At 39.8% G+C, this 24,499-nt stretch overlaps 1 protein-coding gene and 1 long non-coding RNA gene across 4 annotated transcripts in view; both read right to left on the reverse strand.

Moving 5' to 3' along the window:
• Positions 1–2,523: 2,523 nt before the first annotated feature.
• LOC148977035 (uncharacterized) lies at positions 2,524–17,582 on the reverse strand. Its single transcript, XR_016145869.1, has 2 exons — positions 17,242–17,582; positions 2,524–3,026 (listed from the first exon to the last, which is right to left on the reverse strand). It is a non-coding gene; the product is annotated as an uncharacterized LOC148977035 (long non-coding RNA).
• Positions 17,583–19,038: 1,456 nt separating this feature from the next.
• The window catches only part of tmem74 (transmembrane protein 74), a 106,972-nt gene continuing 101,511 nt past the window's right edge, over positions 19,039–24,499 (reverse strand). The window contains exons 1-3 of one of the 3 annotated variants that reach the window (XM_039650629.2): positions 22,077–22,433; positions 21,864–21,972; positions 19,039–20,860 (exon numbers count right to left, since the gene is read on the reverse strand). In XM_039650629.2, the coding sequence (XP_039506563.2) occupies positions 19,959–20,801 (843 nt within the window). In that variant the 5' untranslated portion in view covers positions 20,802–20,860; positions 21,864–21,972; positions 22,077–22,433 and the 3' untranslated portion in view covers positions 19,039–19,958. Of the gene's footprint in view, positions 20,861–21,863; positions 22,434–24,499 lie in introns of those variants that run through there. The other 2 variants (XM_039650628.2, XM_089117888.1) reach the window with 2 other exon arrangements.

The raw sequence follows: 24,499 nt of genomic DNA on the forward strand, positions 1-24,499 counted from the left end.
CGTGTTTGTTCTCATCTAAGGTTACCCAAGTTGTTGGAACTCGACTTTCTCGAGAATACGCATACGACAAAAGTTAGACCAGCATAAGTCCATCATTAGCGCTAGTCAAGCTATATGGATATGTTGTAAAACCTTGCTTGTTTAGCTAATTAGGAAATGTATAGGAACAACAGCACTATACTGGTCTGGGTATACGCTTCCAAAAACACATGCAGGTTTTTATCCTCAGATTAAAAGCCTTTTCCGGTGGATTTTTGAAAATGTGAACTAGTACAATACATAGATACAATAAATGAAAACGAATGAGTAAATTGAGACCGAAATATTCCCACTACCCACCGCTTCAACGTATTCAACCAACCCAACCGCCAAATAAAAGCTAAACACAATCAGCACTCTTATACACCAATCAGCTTGAGAAAGTGCTTTGGAAAGTGGGAGATGTTGAAACAGATGTTTTTCATATTGCTCTTGCTGTGTTAAACTGAGAAGTGTTGTGTTACATTAGCACAGCGAGGTTCGCTGCTGTCAGTATCGCCTTCAATTTCATTTCCCCGTAATTACACACAACTCCACTCTAGCGTCCACTAAAGCAAGTTTGAGTGGGCCTGCTCCACTGTACTAGCGCTCCAAAAATATGTATCCTTTTCAAAAGTAATATTAGTACGTTCCATGGCTCTCGCAGCGGCCATTAAAAAGTTCTCAGTATAACATCATTCAGTCAATTTGCATTCGAGCGTTCAAACAAGGAGGTTTGTGTTTTTCGGGTGTAAACCTTCCCCATGAGAAACAGAAACGTAATCCAAATACTAAAACTCTGGAGTAAGTAGTCCGAACTTTACTGACCTCTCACTGAGGTGGGAATATTTTCATGCTCCCAGTCTGCATGTTGTGAAATTACAGCACCGGCCTCATCGTACAGGTATTCAATAATTATCTAGACCTATTCGTTTACCACCTGGAACCGATAATGACCAATTCATATGAACCCAAACTCTACTGTTACCAGGTAAATGGAGTTAGGCCTATATACTGAAGTTGTGCAAGCGTTGTTAAGAGTTATAGTATGTGATGAAGATGATGGGTATTGTTTTAAAGTATACCCTACTTATCAGTGATGGAAACGGTGTGATGAAAGCTGTTTTTTTAACAAGGTCCCTGCGTAGTTCACTGCATCTTGCACACTGAGCAGGGGATAGCCTATCTAGAAGTTCACTAGACAAAAAGTGTTTGGAAAACCCCGCAGCATCACACACAGGCATCAACTTTAGTCCTGAAGATTAGGGTCCCTATCTTGCACCCGGCGCAAATGACTTTATACTCTGACGCATTTATCATTCCTATTTTGCACCCGCGCAGAGCGGGCTTTTTTCCTCCACAGACGCACGTCGGTAAACTAGAAAATGAATTTGCGCTCCCTGGGCGGATCGGCGCGAAAAGGAGGCGTGCGATCGGCGCAAATAACCCCTGGTGCTATTTTGCAGTTCCAGAAAAGAATTGCGCCAATAACCAGAAAAAACCTAGTCTAAAGTCAGTGGCGCGTTGCGCATAGCCTACATTCAAAGAGTCATTTATCCCACCGGTAAAATGGCAACAGCGCCCAAGACCCGCCCACAAAGTTACTTGCGCTTTGCACTTGTTACTTGCGTTTCAGATCGTTAAAATAGGGCCCTAGGAGTTATGTTGACATACTTAGATAAATATGAATATAATGTCAGTTGAAATACTTTCCTGTTTTTAAATGCATCCGTATGCATTTATATAAAATATGTCCTTATAAAATAAAAAAGTTATTTTATTTGTAATGCATCATGCTCAAAACCCCTAGGCTACATTTATTTATAAATGTATGTAGCAATGTTAAATATGAATACACTTGTTTTGGTTGTGTTAAATGTATTTTCATTCTTTCTTTGAAATTAGCATTTTTTTAATTATTAAAAATAAATATTTTGCTTATTTTAAGTCAATAAAATCAGAGATGCGATTATTAAAATCAAAGATTTTAAGCAAGAAGTCTTAAAGGGATTTTGTCATCATTCACTCACCCTCGAGTTGTTCCAAACCTGTTGTTCCAAACCTGAAAACAAAAGGAGACATTTTAAAGAATGTTAGTAATCAAAAAGTTGATTTCCTATAGTAGGGAAAAAATACTTTGGAAGTCAATGGCTACTGTCAGCTGTCTGGTTATACCAACATTCTTTAAAATGTCTTCTTTTGTGTTCAACAGAAGAAATAAACTCAAACAGGTTTTTGAACAACTTGAGGGTGAATAGCCTAGTAATGAACAACATTTTAATTTTTTTAATTAATAAAATGAATGAGTCACCAAGCGAGGACAAATGTAAAAAATACTGAACCGTTTACTCCATTTTTTTCCCTCTTTTTGTTTTGCTCATATAGACCCACATGAAAAATAAGAAATGTCCCTTCCATGTGTCAGAGACTTGCAGTCTCACTTGCCTCTGTCGATTAACATTGTATTGTATCATGAGGTTGAATAATGGTATATTAAATGAATATCTTGAAAATCATTTTAATGTCAAAACAAACCACAACTCAGTATTGCATGAGTCTGTGGTATTTGCTGCATGGCTGTTTTTGATATACGTGGATGTGAGACTCCTCATGTGTGTGATGTGGCAGTCTTTAGCATTCATTCTTAGTCAAAGCTCCTCTTTCCATCACTCCATTCCACCTCTCCGCCAACATCACTCTTAGCCCACAAATGCTCCTTGTTTTCACTTTGCCCTTTCAATGTCTCCTGTCTCAGACTTTTGACAGCGCGGCCTGACTCTTTCGCTGGAGGAAAGAGAAGGGTCCGTAAACCTGCCAAAACAGCACTGGCGGTTGAGAAACAATGGCACACCCTGCACATTTTTCGACACTCTGAGAACCCCAGACTTCCCCTTCAGCACAATGATCCGCCTCCCCTTTTGTTTGTCGATCTCAGCAGCCCTGCAAATCGCCATTGGCAGCGTTGGCTGGCGGGCCTCAAGATGACTTGACCAACATGGTCACCCCTCCTGCCAAAGGAGCAAGGGAAAGGAACAGAGAATGAGAGAAATGCCTTAATTGCTTCAGGAATCTAGACAGTTTCAGATGAAATTTATTTGAGAAATGTGTGGGTAATCATATGAGGTGAGAGGAGTCGGACCCATCCAACAGCCTAATGTGAACTTCTGTGGCTTTCCAGACCATGAGCTGCAAACCCATTTCCAGAGAGAGTGGATTTTAGAGCAAATATATTGTTTAGATCACATGAAAAAGCAGGCTGCTAAGGGTTGTGCCACGGGATAATTGATGTTGAAACAAACAAACAAACAAAAATCTTCTTAGCAATAACCTTTAAAGGGATAGTTCACTCCCCAAAAAATGTAATTTACTCATCCTCAAGTCTTTCCAAATCCATTTGACTTTCTTTATTATCGAACTGATCCATTAAGAAGAGCCGACAAAAATTAATGGTCGGACCCAAATCAGACCTTACTTCTCTCATTAACATGCATAGGAATGTCAGTAGTAAAAAAAAGAAAGAAAGAAAATATAGGCATTCATGTAGGCATTCAGAAGACTTTTAATATAGCAAATGATTCATCCAAACAACTTTTATAATTGCCAGTGCTTGCCTCTTACACATCCTCTTTCTCATTCACGATCAGGATTTTCTTCTAAATCAATCTTTTTTTTCCCAATAATGTCATGCAGGTTTTAACAGCACGCATTGTTTCCAAGTCTGCGGTTTTCCCGTGGAATTGGCCTACTCTTAAATTATGCCTGTGGGTTAAAGGTCGCACCCACCGAGAAATTTCATGACAACACATATATGAAACAATATTAAATGAACATATTTATTTATCCTGAGAGGTCACTTTTAGGTATTAAAGTAATTTTATTTCACCGTGAAACATTAGACCAGTTTGATCTGTTTTCAGGATGAATTATGCATAACACTTGTATTGACAAAGAACAGGATAGGAGATGGTGCTCTAAGCAATATTGATGAACTCGATACAGCAAAAGGCATTATACTCATGGTTAATCAAGTGGTCTCCAAACTTTAATTCATTGTAGCTATCCCAGTAAAAAATGACATTCAAAAGTATGAGTAATTTGGCACAATAAAAGCCAGTGAACACTCTGTGTAAAGTAAAGAGAGGTTTACGTCTAGTCTGCTGACTTTACTGCGAGCGATGGGTTCAGTAAATGGAAAAGATTATTTTGGCAAATCATTTTCAAATAAAATGCATTCAAAAAAATCCATGTCTGGCTGGATGTGAATATTACACTTTGCACTCGACCGATGCCAAACCATCAGTAGGTTCCAAAAACCCATAGGTGATTCTTTTACAGCCCAATATCGAATGGAAGTATGGAGTTTTACACACAGAAGACTGTTGACATGCCCGGCTAATTTCCGAAACGGTCTGCTGCATACCTGCAGGCGTCGGCAGGAGGGCATGATTTACACCCATCCGACATAATACGGTTTCACATTAATAATGTGTTGCGTTCATTTTGTCACTTCTCTCGCGCACACTCAAAATATGGTACATCTCTTAGTAAGTCTTTTTGGAATGTAATCGAATGGCATCCGAAGAGGAGATACAGAGCATGGGTCCAGGATGGAACCCATTTGACTTTGTTCCTCTTTATTGTGACTATATCTAACAATCGCAACTTTCATCTTTCAATTTTGCATAAGTGTGACTTTACAGCTAACAACATTTATATTTCACAATGTGACTTTATATCTTAGGGTACGTTTTCACGACAACGATGTGCTAAAAACAGAAATGATTTTCTTTAGAGTAGACAACGTTGTCAAAATGATCACTGTTTACACTGATCCACAAAAACTATTAAAAACGCTATATTACGCTGCCAGGCCAGTAGTTGGCGATGTCACTGTGTAAAGAAACACTACTATAGACTGAACAATATGTATGCACATGATGTCACCGTTTTCACAAATTCGCGTTTTAGTAGTTTACATAGAGACGATAAGGGTATTGTTTTCAAAAACTTGCACTTTGAAACATGTTTTCAAAAGTTTGCTTTTTCAGGCCACCGAAATCCCATTGTCGCATAAATGAACAGCCAACACACATAAAAGGTTTTCCGTTTTTAGTTGAAAACAGTGTAATGTAAACGGCCCATAACACTGTAATTTCTCATATCTATTCTTAATATCTAACTGTTTTGGCATAATTGCGTCTTTATTTTTCATAATTGTTTGTGACTTTTAAACAATTGCAACTTATATCTCAAATTTTTCAGAATTTCAACTTTTTATCTACCAGTTGTTTCTTTTTACAATATTTGAATAATTGTGCTTAATATAAACTTCATATCTAAAAATTGCAAAAATTACATCTCAAATTTGTGACTTTATAACTTGACGTCAGATTTCACAGCTGTGACTTTATTTCTTTTTCCTCACAAGAACCTTGTTTGTTCCTTCTGGCAGAAACAGGCTTTCATTGTCAAGCAATTTGTCATTAAACCCCAAATATGTACAGCATCTTGCATAGTGAGAGGAAGTAATTTGGCACATTTGTGTGATCCCTAGACAATCAGTCTCTCAGCTGTAGCTGTTTAAAACCCACTGTCATTTCAGTGGGCCAGACATCCACAAACTTCTTTTTTTTTTTCACTTCCCCTAAATCTGCATGAGCTGACTCTCACTTTTACAATTAGGTAATCTCATTATAGCTTGCGATGACCTCATAGTTGTTGACAAGCGCCCTTTCATTAATAGCGCCGTTTCAGTAAGCAATAGCCAAGTCAAATTTTATTACGCTCCTGATGGTTTCTACCTCACAGCTAGTATAAATATTATTTATTATCCACTTTTCACTGCATTTTCATAATTTATGGGCTTGCAAGAGAGCGCCGGCCTGAATATTGATCGCAAGGCCCCTCTGTTATTTTGCACAACAGATAATCAATTTCATTAAGCAGTGTCAGGGTAAATCGGCTTGAAATCTGATAATTACATGTAAGTGAAACTTGTATAATTTTTACAATGCTGTGAAAATTGATTTCTCATCTGCTCTCCTCCAAGGCCTATTAGAGGCTTTCTCCAAAAGAAGAAAGTAACATTTATCAAACCTCATTGACTGCATTATGGCAAATGGCAAAGGTTGATATTTGGACAGAACGCCTTTGGAAACATCAAATTTTAGTGCCGGCAGGGAACCGGACCGACAAGGCACCTAGATTTGTTTTTTTCTGTATAAACTCAGTGTTATGCTGTATAGACGGTTGCAAATTCATATTTAAAAGCAATGGAATGAATCCTCTGCAAACTACTTCTTCCCACTAGGTGAGGGGGTTCAGATGGAGGGCAGCCCAGTATTAACAGTACCCCGCGGTCAAGGAAACGGCCTGATGGATGGGACACATTAAAGGTGTCTGCAGCCTTGGAAAAGAGGAAGAGCAACACAGACCGGTACAGGCCTCAAGCTCAAAAATATATGGCTGAGATGTCAATAGAGTATGACCTTTCCTGTCCTGGGCTACAATTCTCTCTGTTCTCAGAAAAGACATCAATTTCTCCAAGTGGGGCTGGGATGGTTACTCAGTTAGGATGAAGGTATAATGAGGCAGGTGGCCTGTAAGAGAGTGCCTATAAGACCCACCAGTCAGGTAGTCGAGGGTTGATCCCCAGGAGGAGGGATATCGGTGTGGTACGGTTGGCTGACAGCTCGGGAGGCCCTTATTGAAAAATCAATGTCCATTTGTGCGTCCAGCTCACCTGGCTGACTGCCAGCTTGCCTGAAGTCACCTAATGAAGCCTGATCCCGTTACCTGATTCCTCATTCGCTGTGTCAAAGTGACTTTGTGGCTGAAGTCATCCCTTTAGTTTCTTCTCCTCCTCTATTCTTAGGATCAAATTCATCTGTCAATCCATTCCGCTGTGTGCGAGTATGTGGTGAGTGCGAGAGCTGTCTGTGGGACAGCACAAACACTCGATCAAAATAGTACTGATATGTCATGCTGAGAACATCAGTCAGAACATACCGCAAGCTGAAAAGAGCACTGTGTCTACTTGTGGTGCTATTTATCATTCTAATTCCATAATAAATGAGAGAGAGAGCAAATATTTTTAAGGATCACAATGTAAGTTTCTAAAAATAATACTTTTATTTTAATATGTCTTTTGATATTCTCTTCGTGTGCGGCACATGAGCTTTGCCTTACTTAGCCTGACCTGCCGAGAAGTGTCTTATGGTGCGTTCTATTATACCCAACGAACCGACTCGGACCTCGCATTTGACGTCACGTCCACACTTCAAGCGTTCTATTATGTTTTGCGTGTCCGAGTCGGGAAAAAAATGGACGCCACCCGGAAAGCTGTTATAATGGTAGCACTGGCTGAGTGACAGGCACTAACATTAAAAAAATATATATTATGACTACACCTTATCAAAACGCAGCCATTTGAACTTGAAAAAGTTCACTTTATTTAAAGTTTTTCATGTTAATCTTCTGTTAGCAACGCTAGCAACGTTAGTAATTGCATTCACAACAATCGATTCCCATACCTACAGGGGACGCAGTAATACGAGTGATTATAATTGTGATTTAAAATACCAAAGCGGTTCAAAAACAATGAGAAGAATTCATTCTTACAAGTCACAGGGCGCAGCCCGGTGTCCTCACGGTTGTCCGACGTCCGAGAGGAGAAATCCGAGGAAAGGGGCCGTGTTGCTAGGCAACGTCTGTCGTCCGATTCGGATCTCTGAGACGGATGAATAATGGAACGCACCATTACACTCACCTAAATTATTAGGAACACCTGTTCAATTTCTCATTAACGCAATTATCTAATCAACCAATCACATGGCAGTTGCTTTAATGCATTTAGGGGTGTGGTCCTGGTCAAGACAATCTCCTGAACTCCAAACTGAATGTCAGAATGGGAAAGAAAGGTGATTTAAGTAATTTCGAGCGTGGCATGGTTGTTGGTGCCATCTGCTCAGTTACTGGGATTTTCATGCGAAACCATTTGGGTTCACAAAAAAATGGTGTGAAAAGGGAAAAACATCCAGTATACGGCAGTTCTGTGGGCGAAAATGCCTTGTTGATGCTAGAGGTCAGAGGAGAATGGGCCGACTGATTCAAGTTGATAGAAGAGCAACTTTGACTGAAATAACCACTCGTTACAACCGAGGTATACAGCAAAGCATTTGTGAAGCCACAACAAACACAACCTTGAGGCGGATGGGCTACAACAGCAGAAGACCCCACCGGGTACCACTCATCTCCACTACAAATAGGAAAAAGAACCTACAATTTGCAAGAGCTCACCAAAATTGGACAGTAGAAGACTGGAAAATGTTGTCTGGTCTGATGAGCGTACCTGAGCATTGTTTCTGACCATATCCATCCCTTTATGGCCACCATGTACCATCCTTTGATGGCTACTTCCAGCAGGATAATACACACAATAGACATCATAGGTCACATGACAGTGACAACATGGTGGATGTAGTATACATCAAAATTTCATTCATACAACACAATGTAGAACATTTATTTTATTTATTTATTCATTATTTATTGGTCAAAACGTAAGTCTCAAAACAAATGTAGTGCCTACTGCCTACTACACAGCTATTTGATTTCAACACAGCGATGGTGTTATGTTGTTGACTATAGTGTCCGGTTCAAATTTAAGATGTTGTCGTCCCAGTCCAGACCAATAGTTTTTGCAACTATATGTGTTTGCATAGAGAGAATTGTGAGGATATGATCGAGCGGTCTAACATTGCCTGACCACTTGGCCAAGACTCCAATTACATTATTGACATTCATATGCCAGCGGCAGTGAATTTAGTCTCTTCTCACTCTTATAAACTCCTTTAGAGTTTATGGCGCCCTTGCAGACTGGAGAAGACGGGGCCGAGCTGGTTTAAACACTCATTTGACCTACACTTGTATTTGCATGACTCTTTAAATATCCCACCTGTATTCGTCAGCCATCACATCTGCCCACTGTTCAAAGTGAGAGGAACGAAGTGTCCTGTCTGCCCCCTGCCGTTTCCTCCTCTCCTCTGTTGGGCGGGCGATGGGGGGGGGGGGGGGGGGTGTACAGCACGCCGTTGGTGTATAATGCAATTTGGTTGATTAAAAGAAAACATTAAAGCACTACCTTATTGAATTTGACGGCACGTACAGAACCGGATCTTTGCTGGCCACTCTCTTTTATTGGCTGGGATAAACGGGATCACGTCATCCTCATCCTCCCCAGCACACACACACACACAAATCTCAAGCCTCAGACAAACCGTAGCTGAGAGGACGTCGGTCAGGACGAAGATTTGTTCAGTTCGCCCAACCCTTCCGTCGCAAACTGAACGTCTGCCAACCATGATTCAAGAGAACCCTACGGTCGGACAACTGAGGGAGTCCTTTTATTCATCTCGAAACAAGGCCAGTGACTTATAGCCTCTTTACTCTTTGCTTTCTCACCTCAGTGACTCATTGTTCTAAGAGAGTCTGGAACAAGCGGAACAATGAAAGAGAGATGGGCTAAACACCAAACACTTGTCAATTCACTCCATAGTGAATTCCCTCTTCCATTCGTCTGATTCATCATCCGTACTGATTTGTCATCCGTACACTCTCAAAGCTCCGTCAGTGACGGGAATCTTCGGGGAGTGATGCGGCACATCAGACCAGCTGTACTAACCAATAACAACTGAGACTTAGTAGGGATTTGCATTAAGCTCACGCTGTCAATCAAAAGCAGACTTTTTTTCTTCTTTAGTTGAGCTCTGGTAGACATAGACACATGAAATAGCATTCCCACTGTCATTTTTTTTTATCATAGATGATATTCCCTGCTAATTGACTGAGACAAAGTCCGCCTTGCATTCATTTAGATTAATAATTGGGTTTCATCCATCCATCTTCCAAGTCCAATGTAGGGTTGTGGAGACTAGAATTGGATTTCAGTTATTATTATATTTTATTATATAATGTAAAATGTGTGCATGTAGAAGCTTGGTGGAACATTTATCCTATAGTGTGCGGATATGAATAGCTGATGGGAAATTTGAGTAAATTTTTACTTGATTCATTAATTGGTCAAGTCTCAGACAGGTCATGTTCCTGCAATTTCATCTTAGCTGTGGTAATGGAATCCTTTTCTAGCTACATTAAATTCAAAGGGATAGTTCAACAAAAAAAAAGTTCATTCCAAAAATGCATGACTTTACTTATGTTTAAGAATATTTATCTTGTTTTCTGTACAAACAACCACATTACAGGGGCTTTCAAACAAAGACAAACTGATTTATTGTTGTCGAACCTGTTTTTGATAGTTTTGAAAGATAGTCTCCTCAAAGTGTCCCATTGTCCTATACAGAACAATAGTTACTACAGCTGATATTCAGAAGCTCGAGGGGAGGAGAAAGAATACAGCGTCAATTAGGAAAATATCAGAAAAGGTAATTCCCGTTTCCAGACAATAGTTTATCAATGATGTCAGGTCAAATCCATCTTTGGATAAAAGCGTCAGCTAAATGAATAAATGTAAATGTAAAACTAGACAATTGAAAAATGAAATGCCAACATGCCAAGGTTTTAGACTGGTCTTGCAATAATATCTTTAGAGCTACATGGTTTTGAAAGGACGTGAAAAGGCACAGCACACTCCCAGAATCTGTATGGTGTGTTTCCACTAGCCTATAGACGAATCCGGCGAAACTACTGGAAGTAAGCGGGGCGCCATTACTGAGCTGTTGCTGGGTAGCGTTGCGCCATTGCCTCCTATTGTTTTAGTTGCAACTTGCGTCCACTGGAATAAACAGCCCGCGATTTACGACTGTCACTAACGTTACAACGTTATCCCTTGTATAATGTCGAGTGGGTAAACAGTTTCCGTTATAAATTGTTTCAATGGTGGCAGTAAAATTTCGATTTTGAAGAGAAAACATTGTGAATACCCCGGGTCGAGTGCCCCTGTCTGGTGCCGTACGGTTTACAGATTTCCTGGGCGAGTACAAGACGTGGACATTCGCGTATAATAACAATTATTTAATGACATAAGTAAAAAAAATATAATAAATATGTGATATAGTGATCAGCAAAATCTCCTCTCTTGCTATTTTTTCTATTCAATTAACATGCTATGGTCATTAAATGGCTTTGCTGAGCTAAATGCTGTTATATTGACCTCTTTCCATGGTTTAAAAACACTAATTGGTCGATATTATGTATACTTTCTAGCTGTAACGTTACCTTACCCTTGCCTGTTGCAATGTGAAAATGAGATAAATAATGGACACAAATGAAAAACATGAATTTGTTTATTTGATTTCATTCATTTATTTATTTATTGTTGCCAAATGGACAGATCTTTTTATAGTTTCCTCGTTAGCAAACGTTAGCCTAGCTAGCTTGCCAAGCTATTTTCATAAATAACGTTAATCTGTAAGATCGTTTGTACCTTCATCTGTGACTGGAGGCCACTGCAGTCAGAGATCAAACCAACAAGTCATTCTGCCTGGCTGTAGCTGTCATCGAGGGTGAGTTCGCGTTATCACCGAGGTTTGTTTACATACCGGTGCATATGTCTATATGCCTGTGTAACAGCTCAGTAATGGCGTCGCCACAAGATGGCAGCCTACACAGAACGCTCGTCGGATTCGTCTATAGCGCGGAGCAGAGCTAGCGTTTTCAGTTCATATAGTCCCCTTTTGCGCCGATGTCACAGTTACGTCACGGCGCGAGCTGGAGGCAAAACAAAGTGAAAACTAGAGGCAACCAATACAAACCAGCACAGATTCGGCTACATAATAAGGAGTTTAAATTATTGTTACTATTATTAAATGTCATCTTGTTGTGTTGTTTGGTGGAAGAATTGATGAAAAATGAATATGCTGTATCTGGAATTTTTATTTCTAGAAAATATTCACATCATTAAAATCGCACTGTAATGTCACTCTTTACATTGTCGTCGTCTCGGCGCTGGCTCAGCAGAACTGCGGATCGTACACACAAGTCTTGTACAGGACCATATAGGCATCTAAAGATTTATATGCCCACAGTTTCTCTTTACAAATGGTTTCTCTATAAGTTAAGTGTAGAAGTCAAGCCACTCAGCCGAGGTAACGTAACGTTAATCCTGCCAGATCGTCCATGCATTGAGTTGAGCGTATAGGCGGCTATGGTCGGCCAATCTGGTTCCGTCCGTTAAAAATAACTTTCGGAAATAACAATCGCGGTCCTTGACACTGAGTGACCTTACACCATTAAGATAAAATCGGATTTTCTCCAGTCATTGTTAAAAAGACAAGCTAACAATACTTGCTAACTAGCGTTAGTGAAGCGGCCAGAGGGATCGTTCTGCCTCCACCTAAGCTCCGCCCACAAAAAACGTCACCATGTTTACCAACTGAAAAGGAGTCTATAGAAGTTTAGCCTCACGCTCAGCTCTGTGCCAGTGGACACGCTAGTGTAGGCTAATATGGGCGTTGTACTGTGAATCTCTTTCGTCCACAATTTTTTTTAATGAAAATAATAAACTTTCACCAAAACATTCAGGGAAATTATAACATTATGATAAAAGGGTATTTATAGGCCTAGGCTAGAAATAGTTTGAGAATGATTCGCTTGTTTTAAAACAGAAACACATATTTGCATGGTGCCCTTGGGCAATTGCCCATGGGAAATCCACCTGTGAGCGGTTGGATTTGTCCATTGGCTATGTGACACAAATTTGGTTGAAACCTTTTTTTCCAGTCTATGCTTGAAACAAACAAACCAACCAGCATTTTTTTTTCTTTTACAGTTTTCTTTTTTTTTTTTTTTTTACTCAAAAGATCTAGACAAATGTGTCTTTGTGTATTTCTGAGTAATATTACAAAACACACAATCTGTCAGTTGTTCTGCTCCTGTGTTTACAGTAGCCACTGACTGTCAGGGCCAGAATGTGGAGTCGAGCTCCAAGGTTAAGAGTGATGACAGCGAACAGCATCAGGTCTTGGTGCAGTTGAGAAACCCGAGAACGGCCCAGATACGATCGTTCGCCAGTGATTCCCGCAAACGGTCCTCTCCACTCCTCAGATAGCTGAGGGGGAGTCTAGGCCTGAGCGAGATCACACCAAGGCATCACACACCTCGTCAACATCACCACTAAACAAAACATGACGCTGTACTCATTCTTGACACGGTGCGCGAGCGCGACATGCAAACAAAAGACGCCTTGATCCTTGAGATACGTGAGAGGAAACCATTGTTCCACACGCCTGCTTGCTCTCTTTACCCTTTAACAGCTATTGACGTGAATAAATAATTCAACTCTTTGTTTGTTGGCCTACTGAGGGTTCTTGGGGAGGAGAGAAACACTTGATGCAGCACAAGCGATCCTAAATAAACCCGAGGTCAGGTCACCTCCCCTACATGCATGTGTTTGTGTTTTATAACAAGATCAGTGAGAGGTTGTCGTGCAGTTACATGGGCTACGTGTAATGAGGCTGTTACACACGCATAAACGGGAAGTGGTTAAAGCTGTTTGTTTGCATTGGCTATGTCTGATGGGTTAAAACAGGTTAAAATGTTATAAACTTGCTTGCGAAACTGAATTCTTTCGAAAAATTTACTAATCTAAAATCATCTGCTATCGCAGATTTCACCACATGGGAGCGGAATGGGGGGAAAAAAGTCTGTAGCTAAACTGATAACAGAGAGGATCGGATACCACCATGCAATTTATGAAATCAAATAAGCTGTGAATCTAGAGTAAGATATGGATCCAGCACCAGTTTATGCAGATCTAAAGGTGCCACCTCCTGGTTGTTTGTGGAAACTACATAAAAAACTAGGTAAGCTTTATCTGACCGTTTTAACAATGAGGTCCTGTTATATACTCTCAAAACGACATTTATTAAGATATTTGCTTGACAACAACTGATTGTCCAATTAGTATCTTGTGAATGGTCTGGCTAGAGAGACCAATTCTAGGTTACTTTAATGCTTGCAGGTCTTCTGAAGAAGATCATATTCACATAACTAAAAAAGAAGAAAACATTTCTTCAAACTCCAGGTAAGAAAGCACAGAGTAAATGAACAGCGTTTTAACTTTTAACTTTGAAACTCTGGCCTGCTTGCTTTCTTGTTTGCGTTTGTTTCTTTTTATTTACTCTGCAGCAGATACCAAACGCTCAGTGCAAATGAACTGTGACAAAGGCAATGATTTCCGGATGCTCTGCGAGTTCTCAACAGCGTTGACACCGCAGGGCTTTATTTTCACCCGCCTTCGCCTGATCTAAACAGACTATTAGTTTCTTTCTTCACAGGTTCCTTTGCCAGGACAGCACAACAAGCCATTCTGGAGACACCGTTGCAGACCAGCCTCTCCTGCATCCTTTGGAAAGCAAGCAGGCTGCACTTTTGTAGGCTAGCTTGGACAATGAATCAGTTTAAATGATGACAAATGACACCAGTTAAAGCAGCACATCTGTCCGTAGCTATTGCATCAAGTGTGTTTCAGGGTCTAAAAGCTCTAGATTTTGCAGAAAGGTTCATCTCTAGCAACACGATTGCACTTCCCCAAGCTAAGACTTTAGAAAGGGAGAGCAACATATTGCCACTGACTGTAAAAAAAAAAAAATGTTTGAAAGAACTTTGAAAGAAACTAAGTTTTGTGCTGCCTTAAAATTTTAAGTTTAGTCACTTGAAATGTGAATTTCTACTTAGCGACAACTTGGATATTTGAGTTGACTAGACTAACATTTTAAGGCAGCACAAACACTTACTTTTTTAAGTTGAAACAACTTTTTTTTTACATTGTGGTTGTCTCTGGTTGCTGTATGTGCTATATTCTTGGTTTAAATGAAAAAAGTAAGTTACCTAGCTGCCTTAAAATGTGAATTAATTAAATGGAGATTGATTTAATAAATAAAACTCAATGTTATGTTATCTGAACCACGTTAATTAAGTTGATTTGACAAAAGATAAAAAGTTGCGATAACGAATCATGAACTACTTAGAGACTTGGATGAATTTTTAATTGTCTTTTCTGATTCACTTGTTTATGACAATACTTGACACTGAAAACCAAAGTCGGCATTCGCAAGTAAGTGTGCATGCATGAAGCCCATGTGACTTTGCATTTGCAATTGAATCTGGATTGTTTATCCAGACAGGTAGAAACCTCTCTGAGCCAAACAGGCCCCTCGGAGATTTCCCGTGGGCTTTTAGAAGCATCCCTATTCCACCTCATAATGACAAATGCTGCAGGCTAATAGAGTTGATGGGAGAAACTAATCTAGGTGCTAACGCAGAGTGCAGGGGAGCATAGTTCCACTTCAGCAAAGGGGCTTAAAGGATTGAATTTACATTACAAAGAGATATCAAGTCTAATGTTAATAAACCTCGGTAAGCCGTACAAATACCTACATTGTGCTGCAACTAAAAATAATGCTGAGGAAACGCAGCCAAGAGTTGGGGTCAGGTCCCTGAGGCTGTCTCAGTGGAAAGCTCTTCTCAGAAATCAATACCACTGGAAATTGTCCACAGGGGTTTCCAAGGGTACCAAGTATCCAAACTTCAACTTTCCATCGAATGCTGGAGCATTTCTGTAGGAACAAGTGGCATCCCTGAGGATGAGTGGATGGGACTAGATGACTAAAAGCTTCCAGTGAGGTTAATGTGTTCCATCTTGAGAAGCTGAAGTGTACAACAAACAAATGCACAAAAACGTCTTTATTGGAAATGCTGCGAGTGCTTTAGTTGATTCAATCCTTCCGTAAAATCTGCAGCGCTAAGCGCATTTTCCAGAAAACCCTCATTCTCTTTAATCATGTATGATTTTGGAGATTCCAGGTTTCTAAGAACATATTGCTGATGGAGGCAAGCTGCCATGGATGTCGCATAGATTTGAAGGTGTCCCCTTACATGACAGCGTTGTTTAAAATGGACAGCATTGATATTATTAGCTTTCTAACCACTGACCTGGAGTTCAGAAACAAGATTTCTATTACAGGAAATATATAGGGTGCAAAGAGTGGTTAACGGTGCAATATGGGGCGGCAGTGGCTCAGCGGTTCATGTAGGTTGTCTACAAACCGGAAGGTTGGTGGTTTAATCCCCGGTTCCACCTTACCAAGTGTCGAGGTGTCCATGAGCAAGACACCTAACCCCAGCTGCTCCCGACGAGCTGTATGGCGCCTTGTATGGCTGACACTGCCGTCAGTGTATGAGTGGGTGAATGTGAGGCAAAAATGTAAAGCGCTTTGGTGGCCATTAGGTCTATGAAATCGCTATATAAATGCAGTCCATTTATGTAAGAAATTTGTAATAAAATATTGTGACGGGTCTCTGGTTGTTCCCGCTGTTGTCGACCGGTGGGCGTGGCTGGGAGACTCTTCAAGAGAATGATGTACACCTAGGATCAGCGAGTGATTGGCTTTGATAATGTAGAGCGGAACCTTCGAGATCTTCAGAGCTGTACGACTCTTGTGAGAGTTGAAGCTCATACCTTTTTGTGTTGGGTTTGTTTTGTTTTTCTTTGCTATGATTTGATCTTAGTTCTGTCTGACATCTTAACATCGCCAACTTCACTATGTTCTACAATCAAGTGATCAATATCCAAAAAATCACGTGCACAGTGTGACATATTTCCTGCAGTTGTGTGTACTTACAATATCCCAAAGGTCTACAAAGATTTTTTTTTTTATTTCAGAGAAATTCCAATTCCAATCAGTGCAAATGAAATGTCGACTGTCAATGACACAATATCCGCGCTATCCTCGGCTTCCGTTCATACTGCTATAGCCATGCGCCCTCTTGTGGCGAAAAAAAATCGTACTTATTGAAATTACATTTTGTTTTTATAGAGAGTTTTGCTTACTGTCGACACATAAAAAGCAGTCAAAAAATCCTTAATTGTAAGTTGAACAACCATAAAAAATAATTACAGTCATGCAGATGCTATTTACAGCACATGCTGTTGCTTGGTGGTTGGTTACGACAAGTAAAAATATGTGCGCTGACTAATCATACAATTGACAAATAAAAGGTGTCAACCCTTGCAAAAAAGAAGTTGATTCAAGTGTAGGCCTACTAGCAGGCTAATATGTAGGCTACGCCTACTTCTTTTAAACTAAAAAATATGAAAGTATCAGCTACTTTCAGTAGGCTACTGTATGCAGCCTTCTTCTCAGAAATATAGGCTAGCTAGAAATAGTTCACCTCAAAATGAAAATGTCATGATAATTTACTCACCCAAATGTCATCCAAGATGTTCATGTCTTCCTTTCTTCAGTGGAAAATACATTTTTCTCCACACAATGGACTTCATGTGCAACCAAAATGTCCAAATCAATGCAGTTTCAAAGGGCTCTGAAGAGCTTCAAACGGCTCTGCAGTGCACGTTCCCAGCTGATGAATGGGCTCTATGCACGGCGGTATTTCCGGTGAAGCATTTGGGATGCTCGATAACTTCCGCCGATCGTAGAGTCCAATGCAATACCGAGAATTTATATTGAATTTTATACATGGTTATACTAAAGAAACGTTAGTCACAAAAACAGATAAAACAGACACCCCTCGTTGTGTTTATGCTTATTTTTAAAATTATATTAAATAAATATAACTATATATAATATTACAACTAAACATATGCACGTTTTCATTTCAAAGACTGGAGGACAGTAAATTTTGAAGACTCTGACATAATCCCGTTTTCCTCGGTTTTCCTCCGCTTTAATCTCCACAACCGGAAATGGACGAGCATCCTTGCATCAAATGCGGAATTTATGCGTGCATATAGCCCATAGGGTCTTATCTAGCGAAACCATCCGTCATTAAAAAATAAAAAAGAAAATAAACATTTATAATTATATAATTTTTAACCACAATTGTTGGTCTGTTTTTTTTTTTTTTTTTAATTGTTGATCCTGTGCTTGTCTGCAACGCGCCAAGAATTGAAAACCTCATGCGTCACGTCATCTATTTGTCTGTGTAGCCTACTCCAGTTCAAAAAGGCAGGGAAGGGCAAAAAATTCTCCTCCAAGTTCAAAATGGTCTGACAACTTTATTTTAATTGATTATTATTAATAATAATTTTTCAAAAATCGTGACGTAATGACGTCAGTATAACGTTATGATGAAGTCGGAGTCACCAACCAGCACAATTTTTTTATTTGAATACTCCTACTCCCCTACCTTTTGTTCAATTGTTTTTTTTTAATTTTTTATTTGTATAATTTTACTATTGATTAAAAATAAAAAAAAAGAAGAACAATTGTGGCTAGAAAGTATACATGTTTATTTTATTTTTTTTAAATGACCGATCGTTTCGCTAGACAAGACCCTATTCCTCAGCTGGGAACGTGCAAAGCCGTTTAAAAGCTTTTCAAAACCCTTTGAAACTGCATTGATTTTGGCTTTATGCACAGCTGCACTACTTCCTGAACTTCAGCCAGTTCCGTTGTTTCCTGTCTGCCATTTTTGGACAAACTGATTAATCCAGGTGTGCCTGACCTCAGTAGTCACAACAACAATAATCAGACACACCTGGATTAATCAGTTTGTCCAATTATGGCAGACAGGAAACAAAGGAGCTGGCTGAAGTTCAGGAAATAGTGCAGCTGTGCATAAAGCCAATTGAAGTCCTTTGTGTGGAGAAAAATCCTGAAATGTAAGCAAGATGTTATGAGCAGACTAATTTTCCTGTAAAATCAAAGCATTTATTATATTACAATCAGTTACAAGCTTACACGTTACTTTTATATTGATAACAAACGTGAAGAACACTGGTATAACACACAGAAAGTTTATATGAGTTTAAAGCTAAAATATTTGCGAGAAAAGGCCCAATGCAACTTATGACCAGCTAATGTTTTGGAGAGATTTTTTTTTTCTTTGTTGCTTTGATCCAATGCAACCCAAGAAAAATACACAAAACCAGTTCAGAGACAGACAGCCAACTCATGATTATAAATTCAGGTGAAGTGGTTACGCTTATTGCAATCAAATAGCTACATACTAATGATATATCACAAGGAATGAAACACAAAATCAAGAATAATATTTTATTTTCATACCAGAGTGAGTCAGTTGAGTTTAATGAACTGTCATTTATCATCAGAGTATGCACCGAAAAAGATAAATAGATTGTATTTGTAATTCCTATGATAAATCTTGTGAACACAGATTTTTTTTTTTTTATCTCAATAATGTCAATACTACTGTATAAGTTCAGCTGTGTATATTGGGTCAGTGAAGATACAGGAGTTATGTTTTGCTCTCTCAGAGAGATGGATTTAAATTTCCAAAAGATGGCAAATCATTGTGTGGCAGCCTCCTCCATTAAATATTTATAAAATATTTTAGTGCTTTTGGGGGGAGGGGGTGTATTAGATTTCTGCATGGCTCATTCCACACACGAACTAACAAGGACAATGTAAGAAAATAATGGCAAAAACATCCCAGTGCAGCAAGGACAATGCTTTTTGAGGATCTAAATGCTAAGAAGTGCTCCAAACCAAAGACTGTAGATCACTCTACACACAATGAGGAAATGGATCAAGTGAAATATTTTAGTTTTCTGAAGGAGTAAGAAAGAGGCAGTGGGATTGTCAGTAGCAGCAGGATTCTGTACAACCAACCGGACTCATTTCTTTAGCTAAATCAGCTTTGGTTCTCACATTTTCAGCTTGGAGATTACGGGTTAAAATGCTATCAGCAACTTCATTTTACTTGCTGCCACACAACCTGGAGTTTGGTCTGTTTATCCAAAAAGTAACTTGCTTCATAACAAATGTTATCATGCTGTATATTTCTGGAGCCTGAGAAATCTGTTACAAGATGCTAGTTATTTTCTGCATCAGTAAGCAACTGTCACTGATTCAAGGTAAAAAAAAAAACAAGCTGTTTTGGCCATGCTAGAAAGGTCAACGTTATATTGGCAGTCCAATAGAGATGAATGGAGTAAAGAGTCAACTAATGACATTGCCATTCTCCTCCTCGACCAAACTATGTGGTGGCGATGAACGACTGGGGCTTGATCTTGTTCTTAAATTAATCGAACCGTAGAGCTTTGCAGAGTGCTTGGAATAAGCAAAGGCTTTCCTTCTGTACATCTCACCCTTCCATATGGAAATCATTAGCAGAGTGGACAGCACCACTCCACCTAAAGTGAGAAGGCAAAGGCCTGCGATGACACACCTGTCCAGGTGCGCCCCTATCCTGGCGCTCTCGTTCTCCAGTCTTTCCATTTCGCGTGCGGAGACGTTGTCGGGGTTCACTCTGACCTCACGAGGGACCGTGTACGATATGATCACCAGCGAGATCCCGGTGATGAGGAACGTGACTGCGCTGATGAACCCGTAATCCATGGATTTCCCAGAGCTCTCCGAGCTGAGATCGAAGTCAGACATCAGCGACAACTCCTGGAGGCCCTCGGGACGGATTTCGCTGGAGGAGTCATGGAGCGAAGACGCACGCCGAGCACTTTTCTCGCTCGTGTCCGGGGTGGCCAACCGGAGATTGACGTTTTCATCAATGTAGGTGAACGAGGTCTCCAGCTCCTCGTCGCAGCACACCCTGACCTTCTCTGCGGGATGATGGCGGTGCTGGCCATGTTGTCCTCTGAGAGGAGCCGTCCTTGGTGCTGAATTACACTGTCCCTCATAGGCAGGAACCTTCACAGTGGGAGACGCTTCTTCCACCGAGCTGTTTAGCCTGTGAACATGAAGAGGGCTTGATGACCAATCCAGGACCCCGGGGGGATCGGGCCTCGCCCGTCTATTATCTATGTAGAGTAACTCCACCGAGGCCATCAGATACACTCCCACAGATCACCCTGATTTCCTGCTGCATCAAGCCATCCACACTATACCTGTAAATGCAAATTACAATAATTCAGATGATAAATCAATTCACACAATAAATCCAAGTGAGCTCGGCCAATTTTTTTCCCTCAAATACTACTTACATTTAAATGGCTGATAGCAAATATGAAGAGCAAATTTTAATATTGTGCATGGCCATGTATTTTACCTTTGTTGCATGATCAATTCATATTTACTCTTGATAAACTGTACAACTATCATCACATGTGACAAGCATTTTTGTAACACACCTTATGCTCACAACTGTGACTCATGGCATGGGTGACCTATTTATGTAGCCTACACTACAATGGGTAGGCTATAGCTACAGTTAACAACTGTTTTTGAACGAAATCCCTCGTCTCTTTAAAGAAAGACGATTAAAGTTACCGATTAGTCCTACTGCTTCAATATCCAATTAGCAAAGCAATCCGTATAAAACCCAAGATAAGCTATAAGTCCCTTTTAAACGCACGACTTAACCGACGATGGGGATATAGGCACTTCACAAAAGAGATCGATATCGTGATCTTTGTCTTTTTTTACGCCGATATCAGAACAGATACTTTTACATGTAGCCTAAATGTTTGAATAACCAACATTTATATTATTTTTATTTTTTCATTTAATTTATGCAAATTTGTTTTGAAATCTATCGAAATAAATTTTCATCTTTAGAATTATTATTAAAGAAAAAAACCCAATAAACTGTAAAAGTGCGAATATCAGCTATACAAATGCATCAAACTGATTATTGGGCAATGCTAATCGAAATAAAGTCATCAACAAATCATCACATCTGGAGTAGCGAAAACGTTACACTGTTTACGAAATAAACATCGATTTAAAACGGACATGCAGTAGTTTTGGCACGTGTCCATCAGGCTGCATCACACTCATCAATAGGTCATACAAAGCGACACAAACAGGACACACTTCGCATCTCGCTATATTTAACGTTAGACACAAATCACACATTGTTTGTTTGCTATAATCAATTGTTGTTTGTACCTTCTCGTCTGATGAACATGTTGGCCTCCCGGCTTCTGCTCTCCGCCGTTCTCCCTCCCACGCTCCGATTTAAAGATGAACTGAGCTCTTCATAGCGAAATGACTAATTCTACTATGGCAAAGGACATCAGGTAGAGTGACGTTTCTCGGTAATCTTCCAATTGGGAAGAGTTTGAGTATGAATATGAATAAGACTGTGCCGACGTCCCTTACCGTCTAATAGCGAATGCTTGGCTGTTGAATTTCAATTAGGTGCTGCAGACGTTCCTTGCTAACGTTCCAATGGCGAAGCAAACCGGTTATGAATATTAACAACCAAGTCTTCGCCATAGTAAGATTCGTACATTTTCTTCCGGTCGCTAACGTTACGCCTCGCAGTTTCGCATCACTCTTGCGGTGTCAAGTAAATCATAACAGGTTTAAAATTGAATCGGAACCATGGGAAATCAGGTTCTCGGAGGCGAAAAGTAATCATCACCAGTGTGATGGAAACGTTACACCCTGGAGACATTTTCTACTACGACCAGTAAGAGTCAGAGACTGTGCTAAACCACACCTATTCTACACCATCTGCTCTGTGGTCCTTTAGGAGCTTGAAAGATTACTGGTCAGTCAGTTTGAGCAAGATTTATGTAATCTATTTTTAATCTATAGTCTGCCCCATATCAGCTCATATTCTTCTAAATGAAACAATACCTTTACATAATTTGTAAACATCATGTTAAAATATAGCTATTTCAAACATTTTTGGCGTAGTCAGAACCCCTAATCCGTAGTTCTCCCCTTGACAAAAAAACAATACATTTTATTTCAACAGATCCTATATGCTATTGTGTTCACCAATGCAAAGGATGACTTCGAATCAAGGCCAGGCAAGTTCCTATTTAACAGATGAGTCTGCAGAGAAGTGGGGCTTACTCAGCCAGAGATTAATGTCCCAGGCGGAGGCTCAGCTCAGAGAGTAGGTGCACAGTCATGAATTCCCATCTGTCACTGCTGGCGTTATGAACATATAGGTGGAGTAGCTGCATGTTCCAGTCAGTTTGGACTATTTTCAACAGGACGGAAGTCTCATAAGGGTGCACAGCTTCATTTCGCTGCACACCCCTCTGAGATTTCCATCCCGTCAGCAGCCGGCTGAGCAAATCTGGCATGCATTGCCAAGGACAAAATTGAGTTTTAGAGCCTTGGGTATCAACCGTCACCTTGGAATACAGAAGCACGCTGTGGCTCGTCAGTCTATCCTCATGTTGTTTGGACCAGGCGATTACGCAGGCGAAGAGTTGACAGGAAGCCAGCTGCAAAATGAAAGGTTAAAAAGCCCTAAATAAAATAATGATCGTTTATAAACTGAAAAATCAAGCCCGTTCTCATTCTTTAGCGTCATAATAGGTAACGCAATATGATATTTAATCGAAATACTACACAAGGCGTCATACAGGTGACTGGCATCCTTTAGCGTCAATATGAGACGCAGACCCCTGACCTAAACCTGCCCATAACAGTGTATTGATGCTAATGTGCGTAGTATTTCGACGAAATGTCATATGGCGTCACCTATCTGGCGCCAAAGGGAGCCCGTGCTGGAGACTGTGTTGGAAAAATCACATTAGAATTACATTTTAGAGTGGAAAAGAACAAACTAGTGTTAAGTTTGGTTCTTTTGGTTCTTAGGAACCAGCAGGCAGTGTGTTTCTCAGAATCAAGAGCGTGAAACCAGGGGAAGGCGCTTGTCTGACAGTCTCTGCCAGTATCGTCAACGCCTTCAGCCTCAAGGAGAAATTAACTTGGAAATTTTGGAATATAAATTGACCTGTGTACCTGTTGACCTATACAGTCCAGGTGTGCATGTTATGCAAATCAGTTATGACGACACATGCACTCTACAGTTTCTGAGGTTGATAAGATTTTTATCTTAAGTCTCTTGTGCTTAATCAAGAATAAAGAGTAATAATTGTGGGTTATTAGTATTTAAATCAGATCAAAAATACGGTAATATTGTGAAATATTACAATTTAAAAGAACTTTTAAAATGTAATTTAGTCATGGCAAAGCTGATTTTCAGCTTCATTATTCCAGTATTCAGTGCCATGTGATCCTTCAGAAATCATCCTCATATGCTGATTTGATGCTCAAGAAACATTCATTATTATTATCAGTCCTGTTCTACGATCCAATTTTTTTTGGAAACCATTATTACTTTGATGAATTGAAAGTTCAAATGAAGATTTTTTTTTTTTTTGCAAAATATAAATATTTTGCAAAAAATATTTTGATCCATGTGATCCTTACTGAATAAAAGTATTAATTTCTTTAAAAATAAATCTTACTGACCCAAACCTTTAAATGCTTGTGTATTGCATGCATAGAACACAAGCTCTCTAAACAATGACAGAACTAACTTTGATAGTTTGGCAATTGGTCATCTTTGTGAAAAATACAGGCAAGGTAAGCAAATCCGAGTAGGTATAGGGAAGGAAGGAGCTGTCCTTGGTCCTGAGAACTGAGACTGAAATCATTGCTGCCCACAGAGCTACACGTCATATGTCATGTGATCCAAGGTCACATGTTATGCGATCCAGGAGTTGAGCATACCAGGCTATGTTTAGAATAGAATAGTATGAATACAGTGCAGA

The sequence above is a fragment of the Pimephales promelas genome, chromosome 12 (genome assembly GCF_988280905.1).
Source record: "Pimephales promelas chromosome 12, fPimPro1.hap1.1, whole genome shotgun sequence".
NCBI classification, from domain to species: Eukaryota; Metazoa; Chordata; class Actinopteri; order Cypriniformes; family Leuciscidae; genus Pimephales; species Pimephales promelas.